This window comes from Theropithecus gelada, chromosome 5 (assembly GCF_003255815.1).
Source record: "Theropithecus gelada isolate Dixy chromosome 5, Tgel_1.0, whole genome shotgun sequence".
NCBI classification, from domain to species: Eukaryota; Metazoa; Chordata; class Mammalia; order Primates; family Cercopithecidae; genus Theropithecus; species Theropithecus gelada.
In genome coordinates this window covers 73,943,535-73,961,818 of record NC_037672.1, presented here as the reverse complement: position 1 = coordinate 73,961,818, position 18,284 = coordinate 73,943,535, and the positions used below count along the sequence as shown (strand labels likewise).

At 37.8% G+C, this 18,284-nt stretch overlaps 1 protein-coding gene across 1 annotated transcript in view; it reads right to left on the bottom strand.

Moving 5' to 3' along the window:
* The window catches only part of TMPRSS11A (transmembrane serine protease 11A), a 59,667-nt gene that overhangs the window by 2,138 nt on the left and 39,245 nt on the right, over positions 1–18,284 (bottom strand). The window contains exons 6-9 of the mRNA XM_025384823.1: positions 14,960–14,998; positions 13,570–13,741; positions 9,813–10,072; positions 5,200–5,342 (exon numbers count right to left, since the gene is read on the bottom strand). Of these exons, the coding sequence (XP_025240608.1) occupies positions 5,200–5,342; positions 9,813–10,072; positions 13,570–13,741; positions 14,960–14,998 (614 nt within the window). The remainder of the gene's footprint in view (positions 1–5,199; positions 5,343–9,812; positions 10,073–13,569; positions 13,742–14,959; positions 14,999–18,284) is intronic.

The window sequence follows — 18,284 nt, the reverse complement described above, 5'->3', positions numbered from 1 at the left end:
TTCCAGTTTCTAGAACTGTAAGAAATACATCTCTGTTCCTTATATGTACTTAGTCTTCAGCATTCTGTTACAGCAGCACAGAATGAACTAATACAGGTAGGTAGAAGGGCTTCTGGGCTGATACTCTGTATTCTAGTAGGGGCCTCTCAAATATCAGTATATGGAGGCATTTTTTTTTCCCCCTCTAGACTGTGGGCTTCTCTAGAGAAGAATCTTGCAATTTCTTGCAGGGAGAAAGTTGGAGGCATTATGTATATCTGCCTGCAGCACTTTGGGGGAAAGCATGGGAAGAGGTTGAGGTCTGCTTTCACATAATCCCCCCTTTTCAGGCCCCCTCTGCTTTCTACTATGTTATTATCACTGAGTTAAAGGGCCTCAGATTCAACTGCTACAGAGTACAAGCTTCCCATCTCTGGAGTTTAGATGTTTGGAAAGAGGTGGTAGAGGTGGGGAAAGTAGAGATGTGATATGGATTAGACTGATTATTTAGGATAGGGAGAAATGGGGTGTTCCAAGTACTCTCTGTGAAGTCTTTACATTTCTGCACCCATATCTCCCAAAATACTGGTTTTACTTAAAATTGGTATTTCACTCCCCTCTCCACCCAAGACATTTATGTTTTAGCCTCTTCTTTACTAAGTCAGTTAAAACTCCTCCATCTTCTCTTTCTCTTTCAAAGTTTTGTTGGAATTTTTTCAGCTTTCTCTCATTTGGTTTTTATTAGTTGATAGCTTTTTTAAAGTACAATTTGTAGATACATAGAAAATTATATTTTATAGATGATGACAAGAAATTTTTCAAAATGTTTGTTACAGAGTTTTTCTGTTTTGTTTTTTTGAGTTGCTCTTTGTCTCCCAGGCTGGAGTGTACTGGCGCAATGACAGCTCACTGTAGTCTCAAACTCTTGGGCTCACAATCCTCTCACCTCAGCCTTCTGAGTAGCTGGGACTACAGGCATGCACCACCACACCCAGCTAATTTTTACATTTTTTGTAGAGATTGGGTCTCACTTTGTTGTCTAGGCTAGCCTTGAACACCTGGGCTCAAGCGATCCTCTCTCCTTGTCCCTTCCAAAGTGCTAAGATTATAGGTGTGAGCCACCACACCTGACTTTATCTGCCTTTATGGTCATTTTGATGGGTTTGGGGGAAGAGCAGAGATGAATTTGAATGTAAAGTCTCCATGCTTAGATATTTCAATCTACACATTTTAAAAATGAACAAAGAAGAAACCTAGAAAATCTGGCTAATACAAAATCATAGCTAAGGGTGCAGTGGGATAGAGAAAAAAAATAGGAAGTCCGACTTCTTGTCTAGTAGCCAAATGAGTGCAAATTAAAACCCACCCGAGAGTCATAAAATGCCAAACATAATTTAATCTTTCTTTATACATTCAAATGTTCCTTTGGGCTTTCATCAGGAACATCCATGATTACTGTACTGTACATGAACATTTTTTGGAGCTATAGTGGACTTAATTTATGTTCTAGAAATGGACTTTTCTTAAGTGTCTTCTAATAGCACCGTGGTTTCTTGACATTCATGGATGGTCAGCTTCTGCCTCCCTTTGGAGCATTGTTTAATAGAGTTTATTAGTTAACGTGATACGGGTTAGATCAGTTTTAAAAAACAGTATAATGATCTTTTTACCATTTCCTTAAGTTAGAAAGTGCAGGATTTTTTTTAAAAAACCCTCAAAAGATCAACTGAGATAAGATATAATGGAATGTATTAAATATAACAAGAAACATTCCATGCACTATGAAGGGTATGGAAACAGACAAGTGGAATTATTCAAAATCCTATTCAGAGCATTAAAAAGGCATTGGGCTACTTGTACATGAGAAAAGATAAATATATTACCATGAGCATCCTGGGATTTATAACTGACATCCATTTATCAGTGTTTCTCAGACTTCATTCTGAATAAACGTTATGAAGGGAAGTTCTTAAATGCAGATCTCTAATGCCCACCTCTAAAGATTCTGTTGGACCAGGGTGGGATCCTAGGCCTGCACTTTTAACAAGCATCCCCACTGATTTGTCTTCAGGCCAGCTGCAGTGCACTTTTAAATTGTAAATTTAGACAGATGATAATTCAAATAGTATTACTTTCCCCTTCTTTCTCTCTTTCTTTTCACTAATTCTCATTTCCTCTTCCTTAAATAATCAATCACTCATGAAGAATTCAATCAGCAAGGAGCCTCCACAGTCCTTACTATCTATTTGAAGAGGCAGGGCACAAAGGCAGCAAGAAGTCATATTGAGTGTCAGGTGAATCTTGTGTCAGCTACTAACACAAAACGACAGGGGATACAGTGGTAACAGACGTAGGATTTTCACACATGAAAAGAGAATTAAGCTAAAACTTGGGCTATTAATTGGTAGGAAGACAGGGGACATTCTCCTAGATAAGGAACTGGCATGGGTGGAAGTCCTCACTTCCTTACTTGTGTATCTCAAAAGCACCTCCAACTCCATGTGGTTGATGCTGGACCCTTGCTGTCTTTCTAGATCTGGACCTTCGTCACTCTTTCCTAATTCATTGATTATTATTATAATCCCTGCAGCCTCTCAAGCCGGGAGTTTATTTTATTTTTGTTTTTTAGGCCATGAATTGATATATCATTCTTTGCCCCACCCCTTCTCTCCAACCATATGAAATCCATTACTTCATTTGCCACTGTTACCTCTAAATATCTTTGTCTCCATGTCACCATATTCATCCAAACTAACATATTTCACCTGGATTTTTGCAGTACATGCTGATTGATCCTCAACTGCCCTTTCCCAGATATTTTCCTTACTTTCACCAGAACACTTCTCACAATATTCAAATTTGATCATTCCACCGTTTTAATTTAACAAATGTCTGAAGAGTACTCACAGTATACCAGGCAGTGTTTGGGGAGCTTTACACATATTAACTAATTTAATATAAATCTCTTGATTAAAACTCTTTAGTGGCTTTCTATTGTCCTTACAAAACAGGGAAAAAATAATGTGGCTCACAAGGGCCTGCAAAGTCTGACTTCAAACAAACTCTTCTACCTCTTCCTGTACCACTGGGTCATGTGCGTTCTGTGTTCCACCATGTGATGTTTCAGCTCCTAGAATTCTCCCTGCCCCTATCATCATTTGAAATCTTCCTGGATACTAGTTCACTCCATTCACCACTTAGCTTCACCACCCTAGCTAGTCATGTTCATTTCTTATAAATATACTCATGGAACAATGACCTTCTCCTTACAAGTTTTCTTTTTCATTGGCATAATTTTTTGATTCATTCATATCTGATCCACTAGACAGCAGTTTTCCTGAAAGCAGGTTCCAGGAAGGTTTTTGCTTGTGAGACTACCTTCGGTATATGTACGATGTATAGTAAAGAGTAGGGCACTCAAACTTTTTTTTTAGTAAATGAGTGAAGAGAGTTAGAATAAATGGAAAAATGACCAGGGACAGTTCTTGACTGATTTTCCTATACAGCAGGTTCCCAGCAACCTGATTTTAAATTATAGATCCTTCAGAAAAATGTTGCAAACATCCACCTATCATTTTCTAAAATGATTTTCAGTGCCACCTTGACAGAGTTCTCTAATCAGTGTAGCAGCTGCCTATGTGGTAATTACAACTAGGAATCCTTTTGTAAATGCTTAACTGAACTGGAAACAACAGTGGAATCACGAATCTTGATCAAGTTGTCAAAGCCTTTCATTTCTGGCTTCCCTATAAGCAATTCTGATCCTTTTCTCAGTTGTGTTTGGGTCTTGCTTGGCTAGACCTCTGGTTGAAAAATTAGCGGCTCTTTCTCTCTCCTTTCCCCCCAAAACATGCTTTAGGACCAATCTTGTATACAGGATGGGATTTATTGAGCTCTACATCAATAATTCGTAAATTGGAGAAAGACTAGCTGATGGTGGTGCTTGCAATTCTGTTGTATCAGACTAGGCCCCTCACCATGTGCCCCAGTTACAATCACTGTATTCCTGTCTTGGATCCTCGTACCTGCACCGCTGCCCTGATAACGTACCCTATTTTTCTGTGACTAGAGTCTTGTTTTATCACTTACTTTGCCCAGTTAGGCAGAAAGCTTACCTCTGCTCCCCAATCCAGTGAAGCCTCTCCAATCCAGTGAAACCTCTCTATGATCACCAATCCCTCCTAAAGCTTTTCAGTAATCTCATGGTTCACCTGAATTCCCCGGTCCTGTCTGCTCCAAGACTCCTGCGCTTTCCACCTGTTTCCCCATGGTATGGTCTTTTGTTGGAATCTAAATTCTGCCTGCCTTCCTCCACGTTCTCGGCAACTGAGGCTGGCTGCGAACCAGATCCTGCTTTTGCCCAGTCTCTATGCTACATAGCTCCCTGCTCCTTTTCCGATAGAGGTCGCGCATGTGGTATAGTTTGTGAGACTGGACAGGGCGTTCTGCCACCTGATATCAATAACATTCCATCATTTCCACATAGTGTGGCCTCCTTAGAGTTCTAAAGAATCTCATGTTAAAAAGCAAGTGTCTCCAGGAAGAAACACACTCGTACCTTCACTGGAAAACATGCATGTTAGAAGGCAGAGGAGGGCACTGGGGAGGACCCATGGAATCACAGCATGGCCTAATCCACCTTCTCATGGTTATCTACTTGTTTCTCCTCTCATCCTCCTCATGCTGAGACCCAACCGATTACTTGGAGTTCCCTTAGATATGAATTGTAATTTCACACCTTCATATTTTTGGCTATGCTTTTTGTCTTTTCTATAACATTATTTTCTTATTCTGAAATTGGGTAAGTGTTATTTATTCTTCAGGCCTTATTTACATCTCATCTCTGATACATGTTCCAAAAAATGTTTCCTTCAAGAAAAATATTTGCTTTTCATTATATTATTTAAAATATCACTTTATACTTCTCTGTTTATGATTTTTTCTTTCTTGAATGTGAGCCCCTTGAGAAAACAAACTGCTTTATTAATCTGTGGATTTCTGGTTAAGAAATTCTAATTTTGTTTGTTTGATAGCATCACAGAAACTCTTCACTTATCTTAATAAAACATTTAAAAGTATTTTGTGCTGTGAAATTTGCATTTGTAACTTTTTTGAGCTGACATGATACTTATGTTTTGTCCTTATGTAAAGAACATATAATATATCCTGAGCCAGATAAAAAATTTTGAGTTAGTAATATAAAAAAACCCTCCAACTTACCCTGCAGGCATCATAAATTCCTTCCATATATCCGGCACAGAACATTCCAGATTTTATATCATTGCCATATACCTGTGGTTGCTTGCAGACATCATCACTTATGATTTTTACTCTGGCTTCTCGAAGTTCATTTTGGGATTCCCCTTAAGAAAAAATAAAGTTATTCTAGTATTTAAAATCAGCATCTTTGGCTAGAGTGAAGTGAGCAGACTTTCCTAATATATTTTTCATAGTAAAATTGTCAATACGGAATGAGGTTAATATAAGCAGTGTCTAGCGAAAAGAATTTCTGGTTAAATCTGGCACATCAAATGACAATTATTGTCCAATCACATTTTTATAAAGATTTCTGAAAGCAAGAAAGCCATTTGGATTCTTTTTTCTGGAAAATTTAACCTTAAAAATAATCAGTTTGTATATTTCAGGAAGGCCTTTTATCTTTTTTAAAGCTTTTATTTGTGGGTTTCAGATTGTTCCCAGAAACTTTGCATGCCTAGATAGTTTTCTCCTTTGGCTTGATAAAATGCCTATAATACCCTGTACATTTATTTTATTATTTAAAGTTTATGATGAGCTTTCATAAATACAAAACATATGTGAAATATATATGTTATATATCATACATATATATGTAAATGCATTAAATGGCAATGATTTCACTTCTAATGTATTACAAGTTGGTGGCTGCAGACTGTAAGCTAGATTCTGAGTTTTAGAAACCAGTATTTATGGCAGGTTATGTAGAAAACTAAGAATAGCACAAGCATTCAGGGATTCTTTATACCAAACCATATATTGATTGGGAAACCATGACCCTGCAGTTGGCAGAATTCTAGGATAGTCCCCAAGATTCCCGTGTGATTCCCCTCCTCCCACATATGGGCAGGATCTGTGAATGTGATGGATGCAATTCTTATGATTAGGTTATGTTATATGGCAAAGATGAGGGAGTTTTACAGATGCGATTAAGACCTCTAATGAGTTTGACTTTGAATTAACCAAATGGAGATTATCAAAGGTGGGCCTGACCTAATCTGCTGAGCCATTTCAAAAAGGGTGAGCCTTCCTGGAGTTCAGAGCCTCTTTCCTAAAGAGTTAAAGCAGCACCTTCTACAGATGTAAGTCATGGAATTCTGCATTCTACAGATGTGTTCTACAGATGCAAGTCATGGAATTCTGCATTCTACAGATGCGTTCTACAGATGCAAGTCATGGAATTCTGCGTTCTACAGATGCGTTCTACAGATGCAAGTCATGGAATTCTGCATTCTACAGATGCAAGTCATGGAATTCTGCGTTCTACAGATGCAAGTAATGGAATTCTACCAGCAACCTTGAGCAAATCCTCAAAGGAGCCACAGATGCAACCACAACCCCAGCTGACACCTTGATTACAGTTTGGTGAGACCCTGAGAAGAGGAGTCAACTAAGCTGTGTCTGAATGTCTGACTCATGAAAACAGTGAGATAAAAATAAATGAGTGCTGTTTTAAACTGTTTGTGGTTATTTGTTACACAGTTATAAAAAACTAATACAAGAATATAATATATCATCAGCTATAGTCACCATGATGTATGTGAGATCTCTTGAACTTATTCCTCCTATCTAACTGCAAATATGAATTTGTTGACCAGCATCTCCCCAACCCCTTCCCCTGTAAAGACCCCCAGCTTCTGGTTGCCTACCGATGATATATTATATTCTTGAGAAATGCTACGAGAGTAGATATTAAGTGTTCTTGCCACAAAAATGATAATTATGTAAAATAAGACATTTGTTAATTAGCTAGATTTAACACTCACAATGTACATATACTATACTTCAACACATCATGTTGTAGATGGCAAGTACATGCAATTTTATACATCAATTTAAAAAAATAACTTAGTACATTTGAAAAAACCCAAATACAAACACCAGTTTCTTTAGAGGACCATTTCCAAGATTTATTTCTGAAAAAATGTTTGTAAACACATTTTTAAAAGTGCTCAGAGGATTTAAGTGTGTATCTCAGAAATATGCTAAGAGATTTTTCAAATTATTCTGTTATTTGAATACAATTGATTTATATACATCATACACACACACACACACACACACACACACACACACACATATATATAGCCTACTATTTCATCAATTAAAAACTTTCATGGCCTGGCACGGTGGCTCACGCCTGTAATCCCAGCACTTTGGGAGGCCAAGGCGGGCAGATCATGAGGTCAGGAGATCGAGACCATCCTGGCTAACAAGGTGAAACCCTGTCTCTACTAAAAGTACAAAAAAAATTAGCCGGGCGTGGTGGCGGGCACCTGTAGTCCCAGCTACTCAGGAGGCTGAGGCAGGAGAATGGCGTGAACCTGGGAGGTGGAGCCTGCAGTGAGCCAAGATAACACCACAGCACTCCAGCCTGGGCGACAGAGTGAGACTCTGTCAAATAAATAAATAAATTAATTAATTAATTAATTCATGTCCGATGCTGAGAAAGGGAAGGTAAAACTGACAATCTATATATTGTAAGTAGGTGACAGTGCAAATCCACAACTTCTTCAGCAAACCAGTTGGTAAAATGTGTTCCAAGTTATGAAAAGCATAGCCCATAAATTCTGGACATCCCTGAACTATATCTCATCTTCTGTAAAAATGCTTAATGACATTTCTTGCAAAATATTGATTTTATCAAATAATCAGCTTTTTATTTATTAATTTTCTCTATTTTTAATTTTTAATTTTATTCATTTCTATTCTTATCCTTATTATTTCCTTCCTTACATTTGTTTTAGGTTTATTTTTTTCTTTTTCTAGTTTCTTGAAGTGAGAACTTAATTATTGATTTGATATCTGTCCTTATAATATGCATTTTCTATAAATTTCCCTTTGTACACTATATTAGCTGCATCTGGCATATATTTATATATTTTTGTTTTTGTTTAGTTCTATATGTTTTTACAAATTTCTTTGAGCTTTTTCCTTTATTTACATATATTTTTTAATTGGTAAGCACTTGGGGATTTTTACATTATCTTTCTGTTACTGATGTTTAGTTAGATTCTATTATGATCAGAGAATATACTTTGTATGAGTTCAATTTTTAAAAACTTCTTAAGGTTTGCTTTACAGACTTGAATATGGCTTCTCTTGGTGAGTAACGAATGGGTGCTTTTAATCTATTAATGTACTTAATAGACTAAGAATGATAGGATAATTTAATCTATTTAATAGATTAAAAGCACCTGTGGGTCACTCACCAAGAGAGGCCATATTCCAGTAGGGTGGAGTGCTCTGTAAGTGTCAGATTCTGTTGCCACTCACAAAACATTATGACAGGTATTTTTCTGTGTCAATCTCAAACTCCTGAAAGACAATGATTTTTCCCACCAAGACAAAGGGGATTTGTGATGTCTTTTTCCCATGACTGTGAAGCAGAGAATGCAAGCTCTATCTTCAGAGAAAATCTATCCAAGAGAGTGCAGACCTAGGGAGGTGTCAAGTTTACAGCAGCACTAATCTACTGAAATTAATAAACTCTAGGTAATATTTTCTGTGATTGGTAATAGAACCTTAAAGAAAGCAATGCATGTCTCAGTCTGTATAAGATGAAAAAAAGAAAAAAAAAAAAAAAACCACATGGGACATCTGGAGAAAATCTAGAGACCCTAAAAGCTATTCCTGCCTATGTGAGTGAAAGATTATTCCTAGTTCCTTAATGGGAGACTGACAATCAAAAGCTTATTCTTTATAATTTCTTGTATATAAATAAATTGTATAGAATCCTGCAAATAGATTTAGTCATTCTCAGAGAGCCCTTTTGCATTTTCTCAAGCCCAGTGTTAAAGAAACTCTCTAGCTGTTGTTATACATATGTACCTGGACCACATGGTAGAATCCAGAGCACGTCTCACTAAGATTGCCTAAAACATTCAATAACTAAATCATCATTATTTCTTATGAGACTAAGTTTAGTATATCAAGTTGAATCCTTTTAGAGAGGGCACATAATTTGACAATTTATCTCTACACGATTCTTATTCACCATCACACTTAAATTAGCCTCTTCAGTACTGAAGCAAATTTTGCAACATAGGCATAAAGAATATTTGAGTTAGCCACTCAGTCTGAGTTCTCCTAGACACAGCTGGAACAATAGAAATTAATGTGAATTCTGGCAAAGAAAAGAAGTAAATGTTCCTTTCTGTGTATTTTTTCTTGGTTGAGGATGATGTAAGTGTTGAGGTGTTGTTAGCCACCTCTGACACTAGGTGAAGCTAGCATCCCTCTGAATGAAGCCAACACAGAGAAAAGCAGGGGCAAAAAATTCAGATTCAGAGATGCAGAGCCAGATGACATCATATAAACTCCTGTGTCTGAAGTGACACTTATTACGCTTTTTTGACTTCTAAATTACATGAGCCAAATTTGTTGAAGTTTTTGTTTCTTGGTTTTTTATTCTGCACCGGTTAATGTGAATTGAATTTCTGTCACTTGCAAACTAAGAACCTTAACTAATCCAATCAGACTGTGTGGAAATGGCTGTTAGTACAATATTGATGGAGATGAAATCACATTGCCCTAGACAGGGCTTAGTGCTCTGTTAGCTATCCTGAGATACCCACCACCATAGTAAAGTGCTCCAAATCCTGTGATGTAGACAGTTGAATTTGGTTGGAAGGATGCAGAGGCTTCTGGCAAACATATCCGGCGTATGTCATCTGAAAAAGTGACTCTGTAAGAGACCTGCACGACAGCAATGTCGTACTCTCTTGATGCGGAGTGATAGTTCTCATGGACAATAAATCTTTTGACATTTCTTTTCATTAAGGGAGGGTTGATTTTTGTTCCAAAACTAACAGTCCATTGATGTGGATTTTTATACCTGGAAAAGGTTAGAAATTAACAGAATATATATAAGCTGCCCAAAGTATATGAACTACATTAATTGCATTTAGGCTATTATAAGAGAAATACAATCCTGAGAATACTTGGCTGTGGTTATAGTTTTCTTTGATCATCTAAATATAATCTATTGCTAATGTTTTGAAAGATAAAACATATATAAACACCATATTAGAAATGATATTTAATACAAAGCTATTGAATTTTGGAATTGTAATACACATAAAATATCATTCATTTATCCCTTCCACAAATATTTACTGAGCATCTATGTGCTGAGCCTTATCTGAATTACTGGAGATAAAGTGATAAACAAGACCTAAGGTGCCTGCTCACAGGAGTATAAGATTCTAGAGAAGGAAAAGGATCAAAACAAGCAACCAAGTGGATAAATAACCTTAAACATTGATAAAGGCTATGAACAAAATACAATAGGGTAATGGAATAGAATACTAACAGGTCATTATGACTGTTTTAAGAACGCATTTGGGCTAAGACATAGTAAATGAGGGTCAGTGTGAGGAGATGAGGGAAACAAATTCTCAGACAAAAATCCCAAGGTCTTGCATTTAATGGGCTGCAGTCAGAACACAAGGGAAAGAACGGTTGGGGGTGAGCTTGGAGAGGTAAGCAGGGACTAGATTTTAGAGAGTTTCATAGGTCACGATAAAGTGCTTACATTTTATTCAAGTGATACGGGAATCTACTGGATAATTAAGACAGAGAATAATGTAGTCTCGTTTACGTTTTTAAAAATCATGTTGGTTCTTTCTGAAGAATAGATTCTTGAAGGTCAAGAATGGATGTGGTAAAGTCTATTAGATGACTGCATAGTCCTTTGAGAGATGATCAAATGTGGTAAATGTGGTTGACTTCTAGCTTGTGGGCTTGGACAGTGGGTAGAATGTGGTATATACAAGGATCAGAAAAATCATTTAGTAGCAATGGAAGATGATCTAGTAAAGACTGTGCTTTATACTTAAGGAAAATAAAGCCTGGATAGGTTAAACTATTTGATTCACATTATATGTCTGCCTGCCTCTGTCTGCTCTTCCCTTTATAAAACACTGTCTCCCACCAATTTATACTATTTGTATTTTTCAGAAGACTTCCTGCTTTATTTTATTATATGTGACACTAGCTACACATCTGTCTTGGTGTATTTAGTTATTGGAAGCGTATTTTAAGGAAGACATTGACAAAGTCTCGAATGTTCAGAGAATAAGAACCAATGTAGTAGGGCATCTGGAAGTTGGTTCTGCAAAAAGGAGGTAAATATATATACATATTTTTTTCACACACATATATATGCATATATATGTACATATATACATTTTTAGAAATTCAGGGTTACATGTGCAGGTTTGTTACACAGATAAACTTGTGTCATGGGGTTTTGTTGTACATATTATTTCATCACCCAGGTATTAAGCCTAGTACCCATTAGTTATTTTTCCTGATCCTCTCCCTCTAGCACTCTTCAGTATAGCAAAGACATGGAATCAACCTAAATGCCCATTAGTGAGAGACTGGATGAAGAAAACGTGGTATACATACACCATGGAATGCTATGCAGCCATAAAAAGAACAAAATCATGTCCTTTGCAAGGGATAGGGCTGGAGGTCATTATCCTTAGCAAACTAAAGCACACAGTAATGATATTTATTTTCACTCATGGTTTGGATATTCTCACTCATTTTATGTTTGGTCTAAAAAAGAGAAACTAAAGAATAGCTGTTACATGAATGAAGAGATAAAATTGGTTCCTGTTGTTCCAGATGAAAAAAACAAAAACAAAAACAAATATTGATGGTGGAAGTTAATAGAGTGCAGATTTGGTGTTCAATGCTATAAAGATATTTGCAAAAATAGAACTATCTTGCACAAAAATGGCTAACTTTGGCAAAGTAAGTTTCCCGTTACTTTGAAAAACCAGACACCAGCATAGGGGATTTCTGGCTTTCTAATATATCAGCTTACTGAGCTCTTACAGCTTTCAAACATTAAGAATTTACGTAGATTCTTTTAAAAAATAGATTACTATTTTTTAAGATGGGGTCTTGCATTGTCACCCAGGCTGGAGTGCAGTGGTGCAATCATAGCTTGCTGTAGCCTCAAACTCCTGGGCTTAAGGGATCCTCCTGCCTTAGCCTCCCAAGAAGCTGGGATGATAGGCATGCACCACCATTCCCAATGGGGTTTCACTATCTTGCCCAGGCTGGTCTTGAACTCCTGAGCTCAAGTGGTCCTCTCGCCTCGGACTCCCAAAATTCTGGGATTACAGGCATGAGCCACCATGCCCAGCCTAGATTCTTAATACATATTTTCTTTAGAATATTAAGAGTCTCTATAAAGATTTATGCTCTTAGGCAGATAAAATTTATTATAGTAACAAAAGTTAGAATTTTACAGGTCAAAAAGAATGTGAAAAGATCTAGTCTATCTATTACCTAATATACTAAGGTTCAATAATTTGCCCAGCTCTCCAACTGCCTGGGACATATTTTTCCCACTAAATTCTGCTGCCACCTATTATATAGAGATACTCGAGAAGTCTTTGTTATTACCATAATAATTGGTAATGAAGAAGAAAGGCAATACAGTTAATCTACTTAGAAAAAAACCTAAAATTTTAAATGTAATAGTGATAAAAATGACTGGTTATTATCTTGAGAAGTAAAATTAAAAGTTATAAAAAGTCATTTTATCTTATAAATGACTTTATAATTTAATATACATTAATAAAATGTGTGCATTCAGAAGCAATTATATGATAGCACAATTTGCTATTCTTCACTTCAGCTTTGTGTTTTGTGGCACTATTGTGAAGAGGAGCTCTATTATGCAAAGGTCACATTGAGTAGCCCAAGGGCCTCTCTGAATCCTTTGATACTCCAGGAATCTCTTTTGAACTGCCTGTCTTTATCATGCTAGCAAGCTCTCTTTTTGGTTGTTCTAATTCCACAGATCTTCATGTGTCAATGCTCTACATTTGATCTGCGGTTCTGGTTCTCCATCATTACAGTTACCAACTTCCTGCATTTATTGAAAATTTCCATTTTACTTTGAAATTAGTTTGATTATTTATGATGAGTAGGAGACTGGCCCAAGTGTTTGGCAGAAACAGACACTATTTTAAGTGGAGAGCATTGTTTCACAAAAGATTAATGGTGTATTTTATTAGTGAATATTTTGTGTTAGGATGTCACAAAATAGTTCTGATTCCTTACACAGTTTCCTTATTAAAAACTTTGAGGAAATGATTGATGAATACTAGGATAATGACTGTTACTTCCTTTATTCCCATCAAATTTCTGATTAAGTATGCAAGTGTAACATTATTTTAGAGAAGAACATGAAATAACTTTTTCTTATTTTACTTCAGTAATATTTGGGACATTAATGGTTACCAAGAATATGACAAAACTTAGGGCTTTTTAGCAGAAGTGGGTTCTAACTTAAGGTCAATAACTTACCTCTGGAAGCAGTGTGCTGCAGTGACAAGCCATGTATTACTAATTAAGGTGGCCCCACACTGATGGATATTATCATACTGAAGGGAAGCTTGCCAAGGCCAGGCCGCCTTGGGTGCAATGACTCCAGCTGCTATTCTATTGACGTGTAATGGAGCAACTCGTTTACCACAACCTGAAAAAGATGAGATCATTAAGTTATAAGAAACATCTTGTAATTACAAGAAATGACCCCATTCTTACTTGCCTGAAGACATTTTTCTATACTACTCCTCCTACCCAGGACACTCACCCTACCTGTCACTGGATTCATGGCCTCTTCTCTCTCGCATTTCAGAGTTCACTTTCTCACTCTGTGAGACCAGGTTAGCTGACTCTGATGGACTCTCATAGCACTATGCACTTCCTCTGCCATAGCCTTTATCACACTATTTTCATACTTCCTCATTTATTTATATCTTTCTCTACTTTGAAATTCTAATTTTAGAGCAGGGATCATGTTTTTTTCACAATGGTACCACCAACTCCTGGTCTAATTTCTGGCACTTAGCAGATGTTAAAAGATACTTGTTGAATGAATAAATACATGAATAAAAATACTTAGGGTGTTTGCAAGACACCGAGGCAAATGCATGAACATCACTGCTCAAATTCATCACTGTTTTTGTAAAATCTTTCGAAATATAGGCCACAGTGATTTGAAGTGATTTAATGAAGCCACTGTTAGCGATTAAGATGAATATATTAAGCATATTTCTTTTCTTCTTCTTCTTCTTTTTTTTTTTTTTTTTGAGGTGGAGTCTCATTCTATCACCAAGGTTGGAGTGCAGTGGTGCGATCTCGGCTCACTGCAACCTCTGCCTCCCGGGTTCAAGAAATTCTCCTGCCTCAGCCTCCCAAGTAGCTGGGACTACAGGCGCCTGCCACCACACCTGGCTAATTTTTGTATTTTTAATAGAGATAGGGTTTCTTCTCCATGTTGGTCAGGCTGGTCTTGAACTCCTGACCTCAGCATATTTCATAGATAACTTGTCAGTCACAAACAATGGGTTTTATCTCCTCCCTATTAATTACTTTCTCATTATTTTATTTTGTAGCAGAAAGTACATTTTATGGAATTTTTAAAAATTAGAAAAACAAGTCCAGTATTCCCAATCAGAAATATATACTTTCTTCAAATTGCCCCAAAAAGTTACCATGGCAATTTTTTTCTTGAACATGACTAAAAGATCAGTCCATGAGTTAGAAAAAAAAAAGTATTTAAATCTATTGTACAAATAGTTATTATCTCTCAAAGAAAATTTGGAGCACAGATGGGCAAATATGAGCAAATATTTGAAAATGTCCTTTCTGATGTGAAAATTACTTGTTTATATAAGCTAACTCGACTTACTTGCTTGGACAGTTAACTCCCCTGTTGATGAGCTCATTGCTGAAAAACAAGACAAAACAAATAGTGATAATTTGATATTTTCCTGGTTGGTCTCAATGACCAGGACTAATCAGAGGATATTGACCATACATGGATTCTAGACAGTTGAACATACAGATTAATTAGGAAAATGGCTATCTGATATAGCATCTGTGCACAGTTTTTGTAGAGACTTATAGGCAGCCTCTAATTAGGTGGATACTATCACAAGCAATGGGTGAGTAAGGCACAAATAGTGGATGACTACAGCCCACAAATAGTTTGTATTAATAGAGAACTATGGTTTTCCAGCAGTTTAGGGTAAAGCTTCTTTGTATTCCACTTCAGAAGATGGGTAAATGGGACAGAGGAAACAGGTTATATTAGTTCATTTTCACACTGCTGATAAAGACATATCTGAGACTGGGTAATTTATAAAGAAAAAGGGATTTAGTGGGCTCAGAGTTCCATGTGACTGGGGAGGCCTCACAATCATGGAGGAAGGCAAAAGTCATGTCTTACATGGTGGCAGGCAAGTCAGAGAATGTGAGCCAAGTGAAAGGGGAAGCCTCTTAAAAAACCAGCAGATCTCATTCACTACCATAGAACAGTATGGGGGAAACTGCACCCATGATTTAATTTATCTCCCACCAGGTACCTCTCACAACATGTGGGAATTATGGGGGCTACAATTTGAGATGAGATTTCGGTGGGACACAGCCAAACCATATTGCAGGTAGACTGTCTTACAGGCCTCAAACTCAGCCTCAGCCAGAACAGATCTGCTTTTTCTCTTTTATTTACTTCGAATTTCACATAAACCTTTCTTTTTTTTTTTTTTTAGGATGAAAAAACCTTGAAGACTCTCGCATAAATGATATTTTAAATGCTTTTTAAACACAGTTCCTAAATACTAAAATTGCTTTTTTTAAACAATAAACTGTTATGTATTTCTTATCCAAAATATACTGAATATTGGTAAAAGCTAGTTATTGGACACAATCCAAGATTAAATTCTGTCAACTTCCAAAAAAGTGAGGAATTTGACTAAGGAAACACAAATATGTAACTTGTATGCATGTATCAAAACACCATGTTGTATACAGTAAATATATACAATTTTTATTTGTCAATTATATCTTACTAAAGCTGGGGAAAAATAAAGTTGGTGGAAGTTTTCATGAAAATTGTGATGATTTTCAAGTTAAAATGACTTAGCTTACTGAGCAGATGAGAATAAACTGTTTTACTTTTTCCTACCAGTGCCATGTTTCTCAGACACATTCTCAGTATTCTATTCCCCATTATACAAAATAAGACTGTTTCATTCTATTATTAACTTTCTACAAATTCCACTGGGGAAACTAGTGATGATAAACTCTACAAAGTGGGCGCTTTTGAAAATATCCAATTCAAGTATACCCTTAAAGGCATCCCAAATCATTGTATGGTGAAGAATCACTTGCTTAGGACCATCAATTGCCCAGGACCATCAATTGCTCTTGGTGCTTACTCTATGGAAGGAATTCAGTTTACCATCAAATGTAGTTTAAGGCAGTAAATTTATTTCGTTTTTAATAAAACTATATATTTTGTCCTTAGTAATGCAATACAGTGGAAAATAGCATAAAGTTAGAACTCTTCAGTTAAAACTTTGTCAACTTAGCCTGAGTAGGATGCAAGTTATCCATTTCCAGGAATGATACCAGGGTAAGTAGTAATGGTGGTGAGTATAACCAGATTTTTCGGTAGAATGATTACACCTGGAAACAAATTGTCAATACACAAGTAACTCGTTTCTAATTTTGACCAGAGATTTCTACTTTCCAGGTACGGAAATGGAAATAAACATTAACACTTTAGTTTTGAAAGCGACCACCTCCTAACACGGTTCTGAGTGGGAGAAAGCTAGTTAATAGTCAGGGCTCTAAAGGCTACAAGTATCATGATGAAAAATGAAGCAAAGTCATCTGACACGTAGGCAGTGAGCTGCTTGACTACAGCCTTGGCGTTTGCAATGCAAAGAAGTTGATTTTAGCTTTGCTTTGTCACACTGTGCCTCCTGAAGGACCCACACCACAGTTTTTTTGTCAAAACAAAATACAGATTCTTGACAAATTATAAATAAATCTTGGGCTACAGGGTTATTTCTAGACTTAATCTAGAATCTCTGCAGTTTTCTGTTTATTGGTAGTTGAAAAATTATGTGTTCCCAGGAAGCAATGTTTTTGTGTACAAAAATTGCCTTAAAGGTTCTCCTGAGCTGTCCACTGAATGTGCTTTTCTTTCTTTTTTTTTTTTTTTTTGAGACGGAGTCTCGCTCTGTCGCCCAGGCTGGAGTGCAGTGGCCGGATCTCATCTCACTGCAAGCTCCGCCTCCCAGGTTTACACCATTCTCCTGCCTCAGCCTCCCGAGTAGCTGGGACTACAGGCGCCCGCCACCTCGCCCGGCTAGATTTTGTATTTTTTTTTAAGTAGAGACGGGGTTTCACCGTGTTAGCCAGGGTGGTCTCGATCTCCTGACCTCGTGATCTGCCCGTCTCGGCCTCCCAAAGTGCTGGGATTACAGGCTTGAGCCACCGCGCCCGGCCAAATGTGCCTTTCTTAAGTGCTAGTGATGGCAGCTACAGGCTGTCTGGAGCAGTGGCAGCAAGAGCGGACGCGGGAACAGCAGTGACAGTGGTGGGTCCCCTGTGCCCCCCATCCCCGAGGCAGCTGACTGTGCCGCCCCCAACCTCATGTGACCAGGCAGGACCCGCTCCCAGGCCTGGAGCCTCTCCTACCCCGGAACCTGGCCCAACGTTGCCATTCTCGACCATGGCCACTGCAAGGTGGGTGCGAGGAGAAAGTCCATGGAGCCATCCCTGGGAGCCCCCCACAGCCTGCCACCCTGGAAGCTACCGCAATGGGACTGGGCCAAATTGCCCACTGGTCTGGGAGCAGCGAGGTCAGGCACGAAGGGGTGGGCAGAGAGGTGCCGGACGCAGAACTGGGCCCTTGCAGATGGAGAGGTAGGTGACTAGGAGATCGTGGGACTACCTGCCTGCATAGAGGAGCTAGACCACTCTAGGGCCTACTGGCTGCTGAAAGCTGAACACTCAGTGGGACAACTTGCCTGCAGAGAGAAGCTTCTAACTCCAGGGCCTCCTCTCTGCTAGGAGCTGAACACTTGCTTGGACTCCCTGGCTACGAAGAGGAGCTGCCCACTGTGGGTCTCCTGTGAGCCGTTCTCTTGCTCAGTAAACCTCTTTCTCGTCTTGCTCACCCTCCACTTGTCTGCGTACCTCATTCTTCTTGGTCTCAGGAC